The sequence below is a fragment of the Myodes glareolus genome, chromosome 23 (assembly GCF_982192425.1).
Source record: "Myodes glareolus chromosome 23, mMyoGla1.1, whole genome shotgun sequence".
Classification (NCBI taxonomy): domain Eukaryota; kingdom Metazoa; phylum Chordata; class Mammalia; order Rodentia; family Cricetidae; genus Myodes; species Myodes glareolus.
In genome coordinates this window covers 33,367,567-33,386,264 of record NC_142048.1, presented here as the reverse complement: position 1 = coordinate 33,386,264, position 18,698 = coordinate 33,367,567, and the positions used below count along the sequence as shown (strand labels likewise).

Here is an 18,698-nt window from a genome sequence, read left to right as displayed (position 1 = left end):
CAATGATATGGATTGCTCTCTCTATATTGTCATCCTCTGTCTCACTGCTGTGAGAAGTTTCTGTCCCGCCTGGCCCAGTAGCCATTCAGATCCAAAGAAGCACACATAGGCTTATATTAATTATAAACTGTTCAGCCTATTAGCTCAGACTTATTATTAACTAGCTCTTACAACTTAAATTAGCCCATAATTCTTGTCTATGTTTGATCGTGTGGTATTTTTTCTCTTCTCCATGAGGCATTCTCATCTTGCTTCTTCTGCATCTGTGTGGCAACTGTGCCTCTGCCTTTCCTCTTCCCAGAATTCTCTTAGTTTGATTACTCTGCCTATACTTCCAGCTTGGCTACTGGCCAACCAACATTTTATTAAACCAATACAAGTGACAAATCTTTGTAGTATACAAGAGCATTATCCCACAGCAGGAAGGTTTTTTCCCTCCAACTGCACAAGTGCCTTCTGTCTCTTCAGAACCTGCATCAATTACAGAAACCTGCAATTCCTATTGCAGCCCATATGTTGCAACTGATCTAGAAAACATCAAAGTCTTTAGCCAACTCAATACAGAGTAGTAGGGCCATTTAGCTCCACATCTCCCTGACAAGGTGGGAAAATCTGACAGACATCTATTTCACACATTAACCCTTCTGCCCTATTTTATTCTCTGGCCTTTCCTTTCATGATTGCTGTCTCTCATTCCCTGCCTAATAAATATTCAGCACTGCAAATTCCATTATAGTGTCTAAAAAAAAAATATGGATTATTTCTTCTAAATACAACTTAGAAAAGGTAAGCCATAAGAAAACCCTAAAGTATACTAATAGATCAGGACATATTTATATTTCTATACAATGCATCTACAGATATATGTCTTAAAATTATTCTTCTGTTTGTACTTTTAAAACTATGCTAAGTGACATGTATATAATAAACTTATAGATAAATTGATGTCATATATCTTAATGTTTTAGACATTTCACAGGCAAAAAATTATTTAAAATCAATCTCTGGTCTATGTATGGATATGAAGTTTAAACTATGAAGTCTCCCATAAGAAACCAGGCATAGTAGCACACATTTGCAATGCTTGCATTCAAAAGACTGAGGAATGAAGTACACCATGAGTTTAAGACCATCCATAGCTACATAACAACTTTAATCTAGCATGGGCAACTTGATAAGATCCTGATTCAAAAATTCAAACAAAATCAACAACAAAAAGGAAAACATCAAGAAATAGTGGAATAATACTGGCCATAAAACTGATAATCAAAGATTCAGGGATGTAAACAATGAGGAATTTCAAATAGCCATTGTTCAGATTAAAGAAGACAGATGAACACAAGACCCAAAAGATTATCTTTAGAAACCGATCCTTTTTAAAGTAATTAGCAAATTATATTTAATATGCTGTTCTCTATGTTAACATTCAGAAAATATTTTCTAGGGCTATAATTAATATTAATCATCTTTTTATTCTGTGTTGGGAAGTTCCAGATAGTAGATTATATAGTCAAAGAAAGCTTACTCTTTTAAATTATTTTTTATTTTTACATTTTTATTTCTGGTTTCATTAAAATGTTCATTTAAAATATAAATGTTACATGTAATATGTTACTTTCACTTCCTTGTTTTCCCTCCATTCCCTCTCATGTCCCCTCTTTTCAACACTTCCCAGATTCTTAATCACTCCCATCACTCTCTCTCAAACTGATAAACTTTTTTTATTATTCATATATATATATATATATATATATATATATATGAATTGTGTGTGTGTGTGTGTGTGTATGCAATCCTCTGAGTCCATTTAGTGTGGTTCTGTGTTGATGGTTTCAATCCTGAACACTTTATATTGGATAATAAATTAAGAGTCTTGACCATGGTAGAGATTAATTCTCACTCTCTCAGCAGTCATTCCTTGCCGATAGTTCTTGGCCTGTTATTGGAACCCTGTGATTTGTCAATTGATATTATCATTGTTCAGGTCCTGTTTAGGCAACCAGGTATCATGGGTTGAGGTATCATGGTATCATGGGTATAAATTCCCTATCATTTTTAGAAGACACACTCTCACAGTGGATTTGCTGATCTTCTAGATCTGTAAGATCTGTAAATCTTTCCATCCTCTCTTCCATGGTGTTCCCTGAGCCTTGGGTTTAGGAGTTACATTGTAGATATATCTGCTAAGGCTGGGCTCCACATTATCTCTTCATTGTACCCAGCTGCAACTTTTTTTAATGGTCTTCATGTGCTGGAAAGAGAAACTTCTAGGATGGTAGATGATAGTTACACTTATCTGTGGGCATAGGATAAGTTTTAGAGTGTAGTTAGGAATTGTGTTGATCCAATAGAAGTAGTAGGTTCTCACTAAAGATCTATGACTTCACTAGCCCTTACTAGTTGGCTAAGTTTCTAGTACCATTCATGATACCTCTCCTATCGAGTGAGCCTTAAGTCCAATTATAGAGGTATTGGTTACTGCCAAGACATGAATGCCACTATTGTACCTTTAGGAGTTTCTTGCCATGGTGGTCTTTGTTAGATATCACAGCTGCATAGAACTATTGATTTCTTCCCTTCCTTGGCAGTTTACATAGTACTTACTGGTACTATGAAAGCTAGACCTCAGGAAGAAGATGTTCAGGTTAGATCCTGCTTGAACCTTTGGAGTCCTGTGTCTGAAGTTTGCGGTATCTTCAACAACAGAGGCTTCTGAGATGCTACAAGGGCAGGAGCATTATCCTATATTACTTGTAGAATCACTTAGACTACAAGTCAAACAGAGAGGTTTCTTCTGCTTGGTACTGTTAAATACTCTATGACTCTTATGGGAAACATTGTAAGCCGAAGTGGCATAACTTCATAAATACAGATACATAGATACATAGAAATTGTGTATAATTTGGGGTAAATATAAGATCATATAATTCCTTGTGGCTTTAATAAATATCCTTATTGTTATTTGTCCCTCCTCCCTCCTTGTCCTTCTGTATTGACCTCCCTCTGTGCTCCCGAAATTTAAGTCTGTGTTCAAAGGATTAGGTTTCTAGCCCCTGAAAAGCTTTCAATGGGAAATTGTGGTAAAGCTGGCTAATGAAAACCTTTGAAATTATATAATATCTGTGTAATAATTTTCTTGTGACTAAAACAAAAGCATTTTAGATTTGGGCTAATGTGACCTCAAATTTAGAAGAAGACTGCTGGTGAACTGATAAGATTTAGAGATCAATAGGACACAAGAATCATCTAAATTTGCAGGCACTGCAGCCATGGCAACAACCTTGGCAAAGTCTCCACACAGATAGTAACAAGCCACTTTAAAATGACTGGGAACCGAGCCAAAAGAAGGAACTCAGAAACAAGGACTTCGTAAATCTTAAGGATAGACGTCTCCCTGTACATGAAAAACAAAGGACAACTTCTAAAGCATTTTCTTTGATTTATTTTCTGATCTCTTTAAATGTAAGAAACCTACAGTCTGAGGATCTGACCCAGTCTTTCAAAGAAAAGGACAAACAGTTCCATAGTGCTTAGCATGCAGGCCCACTGAATTATCAGACCCACCTGGAAAGATTCTAAATCCTACAACCTGTTTAGAACAAAAGACCATATTCAAGAGTCTCAAGATCAATTAGACACAAGCTAAAGAGCAGCAAGTCTGGGGAATCTGAATATCAAAAGAAAATTCAGCAGGCAGTTGAAGGATCTGGAGAGAAGCTACTGAAGTTGCTACGGTGTGATAATTTGAAAGATGCAGGAATCCCAAGACGGCTTCCCTGGAGTGGAATCTCTTTTTCATGAGTGGGTAATTGCGAGGCACTCATTGCAATTCTATAAGGTCGGAGCAGGAGCAAAGCAATCGCTGTGCTGAAAGAGGACCTCGGGAATAATTCAGCAGCGGCACGACGGCAAATATGAGATGATGCCAACGTGCCATAGAAGTACACCAAATTACATAATAGGGGTGTTGGAGAAACTGAGAATAACCCCAAACACCATTTATCCTTCTATCAAACTGGTTTGACGAGTCTAAAATAGAGGACATTACATCAGCCTTTTACTAATCCGTGGTCACTGACATAGCAAATGCAGATCTCTTGATTTTGGTCACCAGTGTATTTTGCCTTCATGTAGTCAGAATTCTATCTTTATTGTCTTACTCTGGGAACAAATTCTCAAGCGCCATGGTATAATCTAGGTACATGGAATTTAGACAGAAATCCTGGACCTCATGCAGGTGGACACAGTTTTCATTTCAAAGAAACCATATTGATTAGTAGTTAGAAAAAGTTGTATCCAGGGCCCTGTCTTACCTCATTAATTTGATGAGTACCAACAACACAGCAATTTAGCAGAAAAAAAAAATACCCACTGGCCATTAGGACAGGATAGTGGTGATGGAGCATGCCTTCAATCCTACCACTTAGAAAGCAGAAACAGCAGATCTCTGTGCGTTTGAGGACTGCGGTCCTCAGAGCAAGGAGTTGCAGGACAGTTAGCACTGCAGAGGACAGCTAGCAACTGTGTCTTGGGGAAGAAAACAAAAATCTTCTAGGAACGGTGTTATGGGAAGCAAATAAACGATGAACCCAATAAGAAAAAGAATTTGTTGTTGAAGGCCACATGACTAAACAGAAAGCAAAGAAATTGCGACATATGAGTATTGCCACCTTTGTGTCTCGTAGCAAGTTCAACATTAGATAGTAGAACATGATAAGCATGATGTTTTACAGGTTAAACAGCCCACAGAACCAAAGCAGGACTCCTTAGTGTTTCGCCATGATAGAGATCTATTATCATGTCCCTACACAAATAACAAGACTCGAATACGAAAGTCAGTCTCCAGCTACTCATTTTGCTGCAGTTAAAATAACAACTCATAGAGTAGCCTTCAAATACTATTGCTACCCATGTGAATCTGTTTGTGGTAACTGGTCACTTTCAGGAATGAATAGGTAAATGAGATCTCTGCCATTAAATATGGATATTATAATCATTAGAGCAGAATTGTCTCCAAAGAAATGATAAGCCTTCGCAGAATGGTGGTGGAGTCCTAAAGCCAGGCCTAGAAACAAGCACTTTCATTAACGCTAAAAACACACTGCTGCTTCTGAGAAACACTATACTTGACTCCTACCCTTGGGGACTAATACCTCTAGGACCACGACTTACAAATAATACAACGTGTGATGGCCACCAAAATTTCAATTTCAGAGCTAAAAGTGATCGGCGGTACAATTGTATTATTCATTAGCTTCAAAGTGATTTCTCCCTTCACAGTGCTACTGCCCCTAACTCATGACTTCTGGAAAATGGTTGAAAGTAACAGTCTAGTCAATTGATATGGGAAAACTTCAAGAATACTTTGTGATATTCAGCATCAAGGAGCTACCTGAGGCAACAGAGAGTATGTCCTGACACTGTGTTGAAGCACCATAGAGAAGGCAATGGAGCAGAATTGTTCACTAAATTTAGAATAACACGGTTTTTTGAGGAAATGATTTTGGTTGGTTAAACTTACCATTATAAACATAGACGTTCTTATAAATCTGATGGGCCTGAGCTCTGAGAGCATGTACAGAAAGGGAATCAAAAAGAACCAGGAAGCCAGGCGGTGGTGGGATACAACTTTAATCCCAGCACTTGGGAGGCAGAGGCCAGTGGATCTCTGTGAGTTCAAGGCCAGCCTGGTCTACAACAGCGAGTTCCAGGATAGGCTCCAAAGCTATAGAGAAGCCCTGTCTTGAAGAGAAAAAAAAAATCAGGAAATTTAAGAACATGCTTAGACCTTTAAGCACATGCAACATACTTTAAGTACTCAGGGATAGGGCGCTCACCCTTAGTCTCAAGACAAACCAGTGAAAGCAACACACACACACACACACACACACACAGAGAGAGAGAGAGAGAGAGAGAGAGAGAGAGAGAGAGAGAAGGACCTCCTACACCACAGAAGCTACATTAAAGTGGCATTTTGCCAAAAGTAGTTATATAACAGATTACATCATTGTTTACTTTTGGGTTCCCCAGGCATCTGGTATTGGTCAATTTGTGCTGACTCATACCCCTGCACCCCCGCCTCCCCAAAGGTCCAGCACTAGTCATCATAGCCAGTACTGGATATTTATATCAGTGCCATGTTAGGAAAGCATGAACTGGTCCTACAGCCCTCTGCTCCCTGCAACAGTAACTACTGGGGAGTGATGGTTCTGGAGGAAATAAAGAAAGATAGGGATGTTTGGCTACCAGAGATACACAAAATAAATACTCAAATTCTCTTTGGAAGAAAATGTGTAAACCAATCAGAAGCTGCTTCTGTTTGAACTTCTCCAGGGAGACGTGAACAAGTATCTTTTCACCCCAGGCAGAGCATCAACAAAAGACCCAAATCTGATTTCACTCAAGTCTAGCTTGGGGAATCGATGAGTTGATTGGGTATCTATATGAGGAGCTCCTTACTGGAACTTTGATGGCTCCCAAATAGCTATACTATCATAAAGGCTTGCCCTAGCATGAATGAGGACTTCCCCCAGCAGCACAAACAGAGATCCCCTTTAAGTTAACCTGCCACACTTTGTACACTCTATCACCTTCCAAGCCCTCTAAGACCTTCTAGCACACAGCTGGGAGAGCAGTATAAGTGAGGGTCTAATGTGGCTTCTCGCAACTCTTCCCCTAGGAGAAAACATCAATAAGCCTAACCATGAGGGTCAGGTGCAAGCAGTCACGGCTGTTCTCATGAAGATGTTAAGGACAGCTACGCTCAGAAAACGTGAGCTCTGCGAGAGCCACAGACCATAAAGGATGTTTGTAGGCAGAGGAACACAGTATGCTATCTTAACAAAAAAAGGAGTAAGGGAATTTCACAACAAGAAAAGGACTTTGGAGTCTCTTCTTTAAGCTACTTTAAAGAGCCTTTAAAGAGCTACTTTAAAGAGCCTTTAAAGCTACTTTTAAGAGCCTTCTTTGGCTCTTTGGCTTCTTTGGAATTTTGGTCATTCTCATAGTTCTCTAGCATTTCTGTTCTGCAAATTGGTCCTACTCAGTGAGGCTGTAGCACAAGGTTGTAGTACAATGTCAATATACTTTGAGGACCTGAATGTAAGGTTACTCAGTCTGGTTAGAATCGAAGCTAATTTTTAGCATATGTAGGAACATTTTTAGCAGCTGTCACTGTCTGGTGTATTTCAGACTTGCCTGTCAGAGACTCTGGTGAAAAATAGCTATGATCTTAAAGCATCCTACATAGCATAGCCCTATAGGCAATGGCTGTGAGTGGGGGATGCTCTCCCAAGAAAGAGGTCAAGCCATGCCATTTCAACAACTAGAAAAGCCAAATAGAGATGATTGGAACACATTCTAGCATAGTCATAAATAATCAGGGTTGTTATGTGTCAAAAGAAAAACCCAGTAGGACATTTTCAGCAACATAATAATACAAATTAAATGTTTCTACTTACAACTAATAGAACATTCAATAAGGGCATTACTACAAGTATAAGGCAATGCATAAGTTCTACATAACTGAAACATTGCATTGTAGCCTGATAAAGCTTTGAGGTAACAGTATGAAAGACACAAATTAAAATGGTCCAATTGGAGGTTCTTTAGAACGGTCTGATTTGGGGAAGTCATACAAAAATAACTTGATGCTATTGGTTATTTTTAATTTTCACATTAAAAAATTTAGGTAAAAGCATTAAAAATCTGTAGCATCAGAATTGTCCTTAAACTAACAGAATTGCATTAGTATTCCTGGCAGAAGCTGATTGCTTTTCTTTGTAGAACTGGGTGTGGCTTTGGGCTAGTTATCCGCTGGATGTACTCTTTGGCACCTAGAGGCTACCTGTGGCTTTATTGCTACTCTGGTTTTCCCCACTGTGGTGCTTACTGCATCCATTCAGCAAGGAGAATCCCTACTGCTAGAGAATGTACTACCAAAACAGATTTTTTTAATGTGGCATAATAGGTATAGGACCCCTCATTTTCTATGGTCCATTCTTAAGAAGCAGTCACACCTGCTCCACAGGGAGAGAGGGGTATTACATCAAAGCATGAGCATTGGGCAGGGATTCAGGGGAAATTAAACATAAGTTTCTTTTTCTCCCAGGTGTCTCCATTGTTATCAATACTTTAGCAGCATCTAAAAGTCCAAATGTTATTATATGCATCCGTTATGTATGGAAGAGATTCCTAAGGCCTACATGGTTAACTCCTACAGCACAGTTGCTCTTAATCTGTGTACTTATGAAACTAAAAAGACAGGTTTATACCCCCAAAACATATCCAGTATTCAGTGACAGGATAGGAACAATGTAAAAGCTATTGGCAGTTTGATTTAAAAAGAAGGAGATGGGTCAGACACGGTGGCACCTCTCCATAGTGCAGTCAGTGAGAAGGCAAAAGCACATGCATTGCATGCATTGCACCAAGCCGGTGGAGACTTGCCTGGTCTAGGCCAGAAGACCTACATATCAAGACTCTTTCTCTCCGAAACAAAGGAGGTTCTCAAATCTTGCCAGATAATTGTTAAGAGTTCTTGTTTGTATTCTAAGACCCAAGACTAAGTCTCCACAACAATCTCTATCACCCTTCTTTTACTTAGCTTTAGCTTCAACCGTGCTTTAGGTGTTCCTTCATGTTATCACTGAGAACCAGAAACTGGAAACTTACTTGGTTCTTAATTCCTGCCATGCCAGGAGATAACCTGTCTTATTTTGATATCTCAGGAAGACCCTCGAAAGGGCTTTATTTGACACAGTTAGTTGATCCTTACATTAGATTCTGTGACTAAGATGGTATGCATGATTAGTCGACCTTAGACAAGTAACTAGTTCGAGAATTAAGCTTGGGATCACCCTCACTGGAACTAAATGAACTTTAAAAGCTTACCCTATACCCACTAATGCGTTTAATTGTATAATGAAGAAATGCTGTGGCACTGTGTTGTGAAGGAGAGATTTTCATATCTAGAGTCAAGCAACCAAAATACAATGTACATGCAAATAGTACTCTAGTTTCTGCTGAATCCCCTCCATTCCAACTTCTTTGTTCATAATAATTAGTACTCTCATTCATCTCACGATCTGCAAAGCAATTCCACCAATGTCCTACACAGCATCCCTAATCAGAGAAGTAGTCAATGCAGAGAAGCAATCTGATGAGAGTAAAGCTCCTACTCAAGCAGACAGCAGCTGTAGTTATTTATGATACCAAAACAGGAGAGCTGCAGTATGGGTAAGACTATCACATCTTTCCTCACAACAATATGAAATGTGGGGAGAGCCAGTAAAGGCAGGAATGCTCAGGATCCCAGCCAGAGCTCAGATCATTCCCTCAGATCTGCCGGTAGAGGTTCCATTCCCATCAGAAGCTCATCAGCTGGTTAGTACTCACATTTATTAATAAGACGACCTGTGAGTTCAAGGCCAGCCTAGTATACATAGAAAATACTAGATCAGGTAGAGTTACTCTGACACTATCTCTAAAGAACCAAAAGATTTAAAAAAGAAAAAGTAAGAAAGAAAAGAAAGAATGAAAGAAAAACTAGTGCTCCCCTTACAAAAATCTGTGTGAACAGGTTGGAAAGCAAATGTTCACATATTTTATATAAATATGAGTATCTTTGAGGTTAAAACACTCCTGGAAAATTCTGCTTGGTAGTTGCCTGGCCATCAATATCTTTGAAGTCATCAATGGGACATGTAGAAGCTTAGGTTTCTTGAAGGGAAAAGTATTTATTGTTTCCCTTATCCACACCTTTAGGGCTGGTTAACTCCTTCTTTATGTTTGGAGGCCCCCAGAAATTTCACCTCCTTAGAGATGTTTTCTCTGGACCATCTATTCTCCATGAATCTGTTCTCTCCTCTTTTATTTCTGTTTATGGAACTTGTTTACCTGTTGAAGTGCATTGCAGTTCACACAGGGTATTTGTTAATTTTCTTGTTTTATAAAACTTTCTCTAACCACACATTAAGATCCAGGATGCAGGGATGATTTCCTCTTGATTGACACATTCCTTAGTTCCCAACATAATGTCTAGTATGTAATAACCATCCGTGAATATTGGATGTACCAATGGGAAGAACACCTAACTCAATAGTTAAGACCTTGCCATTGTTCATAGAGGTTGTTCAAGGACTAATTCTTTCTATGATCACATGGGGTAAGAGAAACATTTTTTTCCTATATAAAATCTAGAAAACAAGTAACCATAAATTGACTATATTATTTGATAACTTCAACATTGTAAGTTCAAAATACTAAAGATTTTTCCTAGGGCACTTAAAATTTTCTCATTTTAAAGTTGTCTTCTATAATAAATATAACAGCTCTCACTTGAAAAACCAGTGTTACCAAAAGCATAAAATGAAAATGTTTAACTTTCTTTCAAACCTGTGCTAAATTCAACACAAGTCAATAAAACATTTTTCAAGGTCAAAAGGTCTATGTTACATTTAGAAGTCAAGACATTGCATAGAAATATAACCTACATTGTACTTAATTTTAAAAACCAAATGAATGCTTTATTCTGTGGTTAATGTGTTATAAAAAGGAAGTCTTCTTTACATCCCAAGACCAAAGTAATGTAAAGGCACAATAAAGAACATTTTGTTGTTGTTTTTGTTTGTTTTATTTTGTATAGTCTTCATATACCAGTAAAAATAAACTCTTTAATAAATAAATATATATAATAAATATTCATAAATTGAAAAATGTATAAATAGGTCCATTCTTCTAAAAGAAATGTTCCATCTTGGTGTGGCATGTTCTGTAGCTCAAAGTCATCTAGAATTTTGATTTTTTTGTTTTATGTATACTGTTATAACCTGAAGATTTCTACAAGGTCCTCAGAATTTATGAGGCAGTAATTATGTCATCTTAATTCACTTCTTCAACATGAAGTATCTATCCTTAAGGTAACTGTCCAAGTAAACATTATTCAGAGAGGTGAGGCGTCAGCAGCAGGTTCACATTATCCACAGATTAATTGATTTCAGCTTCAATCAATTGACATGACTGGGCCAAGGAGACTGAGGAAATACAATCCATTTATGAAAAATGATCTCGCTTTGCTTCAAGTTAATTTCTTATTCTTGATACTCTTCACCAATATAGTCTCTCGGTGAAAAACAAAATTAATATTCTGACTGTCTTCTTCAGTGTTACTGAACAGGAACTGCAACTTAAAAGTAATGGCTCTAGGTTCATCAAGTGTACATCAGCAGGTCTTTGTATAATTCTGGAACTCTTTCTGGGTCCACTGGTCTCGGTAAGAAATGAGTAAATTTTTGATGTCTTTTGGACCTGGCACCATCTCTTGGAGTTCCATCTTTGTTAAGTGCTACAAAATACCGGCGGCCAGTGTCTCCATGTTTATAGATGTTGGATGAATAGGTATTATACCAGTTCTCTTCAAATTGCTCCCTGAAGATGCATTCAGAAGTCAATTTCTCCTTTAAAAAAAAGAGAAAAGAAATACAGCATTTTAGAAATGTCTTCGAAATAAGTTCCCTATAAAAGTCTCAACTCTATATTACGTCTTTGCTTATAGCAAGTTCCTTATCAAATTAAATTATAATGTTTTATTTTGATTTTGTTCAGACATTGGGCACAATTTTTTCTTCTATATTACTTTATCCAGTAGATTAGTTCAAGGAACTTTAAACCAAATATCCCAACTCTCGATTTCATTTTCAAACATGCAATAAAGACTTTTAGCTTTCCTGTGTTCTGTATTATCAGCTCTTTGCCACCATCACCAAGTGGGTCCATAGCACATCTTGTCCCATCATGAGATAGATGCCAAAGTCACGAACATTAAACCTTTGCTATCAAGTTGGGAGAATCAAGATCTTGCTACAAATTAACTTCCTAACTCACGTTAATCACTTCACATCAGATATCACCTTATAAATGTATTATTCGATAATAATTTCCCCATGATTAGCTTCTGAGTATGTTACTATTAATACCAAGGAAGATGAAGTAGAAGTCCAATGGTTTTTTATATTTTCAAAATATTCTCGCTCTCTCTCTATATATATATATATACATATATATATATAGAGAGAGAGAGAGAGAGAGAGAGAGACCACAATTGTTTATTTATTCTAATACATACCATGAACATTGTGTGCATGTACTTTCTCAAAATTCTATTTATTTTTTTGTAATTCTATCTTCAGATCACCACACATTGCATACTTTTTGTGTTTTCCCAGAGCTGATACCCAGTGTTCTATTTCTGGTAGGAAGGATCAAAATATAGAGGAATTGAAAAGACTCGGGACAGGGAGGCCAGGTGAGATCATGGCAATAATGGTTGAAAATTTAAAAAAGTAATACTGAATGAGTATACTATGACATCAACACACTTAAATTTAGAGTATTGATTTCTAATTTTTACATATATATGTAGAAATAAATAATTTGTCGGTCACATATAATAATGTCACTAGATATTCTTATATAGAAATTTTAATTAAAATCATTATTTCAAGAATTATAATAATAATTGAAAAATGATAATACATACTGATCCATAGAGTTCTCCTTTGTCATTCATTCCAAGGTAAAGACCGCTGTCCACACCTCTGATACTGACCAGTCCCACTGCCACACTGATAAATTCCAGGATACCTGAAGTTATAAACAAAATAAAGATTTGGATTGATTAATGAACATATAACTATAGGAAGGTCAGTAATAAAGATCAACGCTTTTAGGCATTTAACAAGCAGGTGGAAGCTACTGTCATCATGGATGAATAGGTGACAGGGTTATTTCTGGTCTTGCATGGTTCTACCACTTAGTTATAAACATTTTCCATAAATTATTTTGATTATTTTGATTTCATGTACAATAACCATACCAATCCCATATACTTAGTATGGGTATAACATTATCTTAAAGCTTCTAAAAGGGCTTCTTCTGGGTGGGAAAGCTCAGCAACTAAGAGCACTTGCGGTTTGTGTTGATTTTTTCCTATCAACTTGACACAAGCTACAGTCATCTCAGAAGAAGGAACCTCCATTGAGAAAATGCTAATCAGGTTGGTCGGCAGGCAAAGCCATAATGATTTTCATGATTGATGATTGATACGGAAGGACCCCGCCCATTGTGGGCAGTACCATCTCTGGGCAGCTGGTCCTAGGTGCTGTAAGAACACAAACTTAGCAAGCCATAATAAGCAAGGCAGTTAGTAGCATCCCTTCCTTCCTCCAGGTTCCTGACCTGACTTCCTTAAGTGAGGTCCTGGGAATCACAAGTGAAATACACTTTTCCTTCCCCAGGTTCCTTTTGGTTCATGGGAAAATCTAAGTAAGATATTGTACTAGCAGAGGACCCAGGTTTGGTTCCCAGCACCCAATTGGCGGAGAACAACCAGCTACAACTCTATTTCCACAGGATCTGATACCCTTTCTGGCTTCTATGGGCCCTGCAGTACATATGTGGTACAAGGGCACATATGCAGACAAAACGCCCATACACGTAGAATAAACATTTTAAAATAAAGAGATAATAATTTTGCCTCAGCCTTAAAAATTCTCTGATAATTAAGAGAGAAGATATTTTTATTCCCATGCTAAAGAGAAACTGAGGTTTGGAAATATTGACTGATATGCCTTTGTAACTGATAAAGATGGTGCTTTATGCTATATTTTCTGAGCCCTAACCTAATGGTTCTACCACATTACACATGGAAATACAATAGTTTCTAGACTCTGTACATTACAAAATGTGCCCTATCCTATTCTGTGATGTATAATAATAAAATGTGCAGTTCAGAGAAATAATTTAGGCTTTATAATTCATTATATATAATAGCCAAATACCAAAAGTTTAGTATATAAATAGATTTTTCTATGTATAGTTTGTGAAGATGTTTTGATGTATTAAGAGATAAACTATCTTTGAAAGTCCTCATCTTAGCACACTAACAAACTACAGTTTAAAAAGATGCATGGTCTCTCTATGTGATGCCCTATTATGCTGTACACACTAACTTTTGGACCAATGATCTCTCTTTCTGGATCTTTCCTTAGACTGCTGACAAAGGGTCGCCATACACATTCTGTTTGGATCTGCCTTCATCAGTGGCTTTTTGCCCTCACCACATCCTAAGATTTACGAATAGCATAAATGTGTACCATGTAGCCTGACTCTTGCTCTTAATTCATTTCTGGATTTATTGTACAGGTTCCTCTTTGGGCATGTGATACTCCCAAAGCCAAGACAAAGTATAGAATCTGACTGTTTGCTGATATGAAAAGCTCTGTTCTACCCAGAGATTAATTTGTTATTTGCCAAAGCAAACAAACAAAACATAGATTTTTTTTAGTAAGACAGGTGAGCTCTTTCAAACTATTAGGACTTTCAGACTAGTAGAACTCTAGAGCTATCAGGGATCTTAATACACTACTAAACAGCCTGCAAAAAGGCTTGAAAGAGCCAGTCTCCCTAACTGAGAGGCTGGAGCAGGGAAGGGAAGGTCTAGACTCCACAGGACACAGCACAATAGCAACTGTGTACTGGGGGTACAGGAGAAAATCACACTCACTACTGAGCTTCTCAGTGAAGGATCCGTGTTAGGAACAAAAATACAAACCTGAAACATAATTGGCATAAATACATATAAATGGAATCTCACCCAGGATATAATTATGAATGTGTAATTACTTTAAATTATGTTGAATATTCACTCAAATTAAAAAGTATGTGTGGCTGTTGTGCACACAATGTTTCTACCCCAGGACACACTCCACCTACACACTAAATCTTATCTGAAGATAATGCTGTCCAAAATATGTAATTACACAAGTAAAAATGATTACACATGTCTTTAGAATAATTATATCCAATAGTTTTAACTTTATTAAACAACATGTAAAACCTTATGCATAATCAGGCATAAATGATTTTGCAATGGCTCATGGAACTGATGGGGAAAAGATTACGTGTGTTTTTGTGGCCCTCCAAAGATTTTAGCCACACTTTTAAATTCTGATCCTTTTTCTCACCAAAGAAATAGTATACCACATAGCAATTTGTAATCGTTTGATTCTTAAATGAGATTTGACAAGTCTTTCTTACTTATAATATGAGGTGGCAACTAAGCTAATTCTTTTCCAAAGAATAGACATGAAGCACTTTCCTTAAGAAGTAATCACAGATTTTAGGTAGATTTTCTAATGCCCAGTGTCCCATAAAAAGACTTGGAGGTCCTTTGTCTTTCTGGTATCGTTTTCAAAGCCAGCCTTTTCTCAAATCATAATAAACAGGTGAGTCAACCCACAATGCAACCACATCAGACAAATCTATAGAGAATAAAGGAGAATAAAGAGAAAGGCTTTAAATGAATATGTTTGATCTCAGGCTACACTTTTTTCTAAAGGAATGATTCTATGTTTACGTGTTAGGTAAAGTCTTCCTTCTATACTGCTGTGCAGAGAAACTCTGCAAGAGAGATTCAGGTAGCTTGGGTGGGATATTATTTTAGCCTCACTGAGAACTCTCTGTTCATGTTCAATTAATATGGCTTTAATTTTAACAATTTGAGTTTTTATTTTTGTGTTCAAATTGTTATAAAATTATTGTAGTGCTATTTAATATTTCAAATGGCCGTCCTTGAGGAGTTTTTTTTCAAAATTCTCATTTTAATGTCACAGAAGTGATGTTTTTTATGTCTTTCATTAAATACTTAGTTGTTAAGGCACTAGCAAAAGAGGATGAAGAAGCACATTGTGTTGCGTACATTAAACATGACCTTGTCCCTTATCCTCTGGAAGTCAGTTATGATATCTAGGTCACTAAGAGCAGAATCATAAAGAGGCTGTTCCTTTAGGCTCAAATACTAATATGGGTTGTCTTCCTTTTATATAACAGTGATTATTTTGTTTCTCTATATGATCTCCCACCAAAGCATGACTTAAGCCAACACAGAATCAAAGTCATATTTTCCTAAACAATCATACAGTATATAAGCTTTACAGTATACTTGCAAGAATATGCCACACCCATTCCTAAAGGATCAGGTTTCAATACAGCTGAAGGTACCAAGTCTGCAAGTATTCATTAATCTCTTCCAATAGAATCTGTCTTCTAAAGAGACAGAGCACAGCAGGGGAAGAGGTAACAACTGCATTACAAGCAGCTTGTGGGAAGAATTTCCTTACTCCGTTGGTTTGAGGGAGGGAAGTCAGATATTGCTTACATTTATCTCCCAGTGGCTTGGCCTGAAAGAGTTGCCACATTTGGGGAGACTTTCATGTTAAAAGTGGAGTGTAGTTGCTCTTAAAGAGAACTGGGTCACCTGGTGTCAGCAGGTTCTTTAGATTCACAATGTCAGGCTTCTCCATTTAAAAAAAAAAAAAAAAAAAAAAAAACCACTTTCCAAAAGTGACCTCAGGTTGGCCACTAGGTCATGACACCCTTGACTCATAGTCGGTGGGAATGGGAAGATCAGCGGAAGCTGCAAGCACGTGGGTTTTTTAAAGTCAGTTTTCTAAGCCCTTAAGTGCTGCCAAGTGACCACCACATGCTTACTCACCCATCTAAGGTTACGCGCGCTCCTGAAACGGAGATTTACACTTTGCCAAAGTTTTAATGAGCACTACAAGTGCAAGAAGAAGTGGGAGTGTAAGACTGAGATTGGGGATGAGACAGGAAAGAGCGCAATACCGACAGGAGATTCTCGAGAAATTCCGTGAGGAAAAGAACAGTGTTGACAAATCAATGGCATCATGTATTTTTTTTTTTTAAGCTATAACGACACCCTCCAGTGACATCACAGATTCGATATGGAAAGTCCCTTGAACATGTTAGCAGGGTAACTGATGAAAAGGAACAAATGTAGCCACAGGGGAGGGAAGGATCCCGGGGATATTAGAATCAGAAGGTACCTTTAGCAAACCACCGGATTTAGCCTCTCTCCTGTGTTGTGCAGGCAAGAAAGCAGAACTTACACTGCGGGAGGGCGCTTGCTAGTAACCTGGCTGGCCCAGGAGTAATTAACAGTAGAAGCTGTACTGATCTAATCTAGAATCGGCTTCATCCTATTAACCCCCTCTGCTCCGGGACACTGCTGTATAGGACGTTCCCGTATAGAAACGATTCTCTGTGTTCCCAGCCATATCTTCTTTCGCTTTCCCATTTCCTCTTACCTAAGGTCAATACCAAGATCTCTGCTTTCGAGTTTCGCAATTTCTAAAGGGAACCTTGGCCAGGTGGGCATGCTCGGTCCTTCTCCCTCCTCCCTCTCTCCATCTCTTTCCACCCTCCCCCAACCGCTAGGCAAGAGCTCAGCAAACTGCAGTCAGGTAGTCCTCTAAGTAGAACTGTGAAGATTCATATCCTGTTTAAGAACCATCCCTTCAGAGACACCGGAGGACTAGCCGCATAACAACCGGGATGCTTCCCGTTAATAATTTAGAAAAAGTGGACACAGATTTTTAAGTGTGTAAGGAAGGGAAGAGGACGCGATATAGGAACCTCTTAAAATAATAAAACCGCCTGAGGGGCAAGGCTGGGTGAGGGGGAGAGAAGCGGTGTAAAACACGGTTCCTAGTCCAAGACTTGGGGCCCCAGGCAGCAGAGAAAACAGACCGACATCTTACCCCGGGGTGAGGTACTCACCCACGCTTTCTCCACCCACACTCTGCACGAGGAGCTACGCTCTTCCAGGTCAGGGCAATTTCTCACAAGCCCAGAGCACCCAATGGGTCCAGGGTCTCTGGCAGCTCGCAGCCCAGGCTCATTCCGTCAGCTTGGAGTGAAGGAGGTGAGAAGAGGAGGGGAGTTGGGGGCGCAAGGACAGGATGTTTGTACCTACCGAAGAGGCTGTGATCCTGCCGGGTGCCCTGCACGCTGCCGTCGGGCAGGATCTGCAGGTGGAAGCCGGTGCGGCAGTAAAGCTGCCGCCGGCGCAGGATGCCGTGCAGGTGCGCCAGCTCCACGGAACCCGGCCCGCCGCCTCGGGCGCCCCTCTCCAGCGAGCCCCGTCTCTCGCCTAGCAGCGGTGGCCGCTCCCCTGCAGGAGGCAGTAGGAAGTGTGACCCCACCTGCTGGCCCAAGCCCTCCAGGCCGCCCAAGAAGGCTCCGACTTCTGTTAAGGGAGCCATGGAGGGGCTGTACAGGAAGGCTGAAATTCCGAAAAACAAGAGAACCCCAATATAAAGTGTAGCGTGGGTGGCGAGGCTAATGCAGAAAAAAATTATAGCAAAATAGGCACAAAAAGTTAAGGCCGGGTTACTTCTGTGAGGTCTCTGCAGGGACAGTGCACTGCACCGTCTTGGAAGCGATCTTCTCTCCTTGGGTAGGTGAGAGCTGGCTGCTGGCTTTGCAGAAACATCTAGAGCTGAGACTGCTGATTTGGGGCTGGGGCTGGGGGCTGGGGCTCCAGCTCAGCAAACTGATCAGATCACAGTCCTGTGTACATACACTCCCGGTATATATGCGGGTCCTCTTGACATATGCTAATCAAGTCCTTTCATGCGCGCCTGGGAGGTTGGTTTTGTTTGAAATCTTAAACCAGCCTCCTCTCAACACGTTTTTCTCTTCGGAAGTGACTGAAGGAAGCACTTGGAAAACTCATTCCTGCGCTTGGCCATAGTCAGTCAGCCAGCAAAATCGGGGAGGCTCAGCCGACACCCCTGGTATTCTGGGTTGTCTGTGGGACAACCACGGTGTTGTCTGGC

General features: G+C 39.1%; 1 protein-coding gene across 1 annotated transcript; it reads right to left on the bottom strand.

The window, feature by feature from the left end:
* Nucleotides 1-10,615: 10,615 nt before the first annotated feature.
* Nucleotides 10,616-18,301, bottom strand: Fgf20 (fibroblast growth factor 20). The gene is made up of 3 exons (XM_048456546.3): nt 17,834-18,301; nt 12,539-12,642; nt 10,616-11,456 (listed from the first exon to the last, which is right to left on the bottom strand). Exons 1-3 carry the CDS (start codon nt 18,120-18,122, stop codon nt 11,211-11,213), a joined length of 639 nt encoding a protein of 212 aa, XP_048312503.1. The 5' UTR covers nt 18,123-18,301; the 3' UTR covers nt 10,616-11,210.
* Nucleotides 18,302-18,698: the final 397 nt, after the last annotated feature.

What these genes read in the sequence shown, in the direction of transcription:
- Fgf20 (XM_048456546.3), bottom strand. Translation starts at nt 18,122, where the DNA reads ATGGCTCCCTTAACAGAAGTCGGAGCCTTCTTGGGCGGCCTGGAGGGC. An exon ending in GCAGGATCACAGCCTCTTCG is followed by an intron (nt 12,643 to 17,833) that starts GTAGGTACAAAC and finishes TTATAACTTCAG; the next exon opens with GTATCCTGGAATTTATCAGT. An exon ending in AAGGAGAACTCTATGGATCA is followed by an intron (nt 11,457 to 12,538) that starts GTATGTATTATC and finishes TTTTTTTTAAAG; the next exon opens with GAGAAATTGACTTCTGAATG.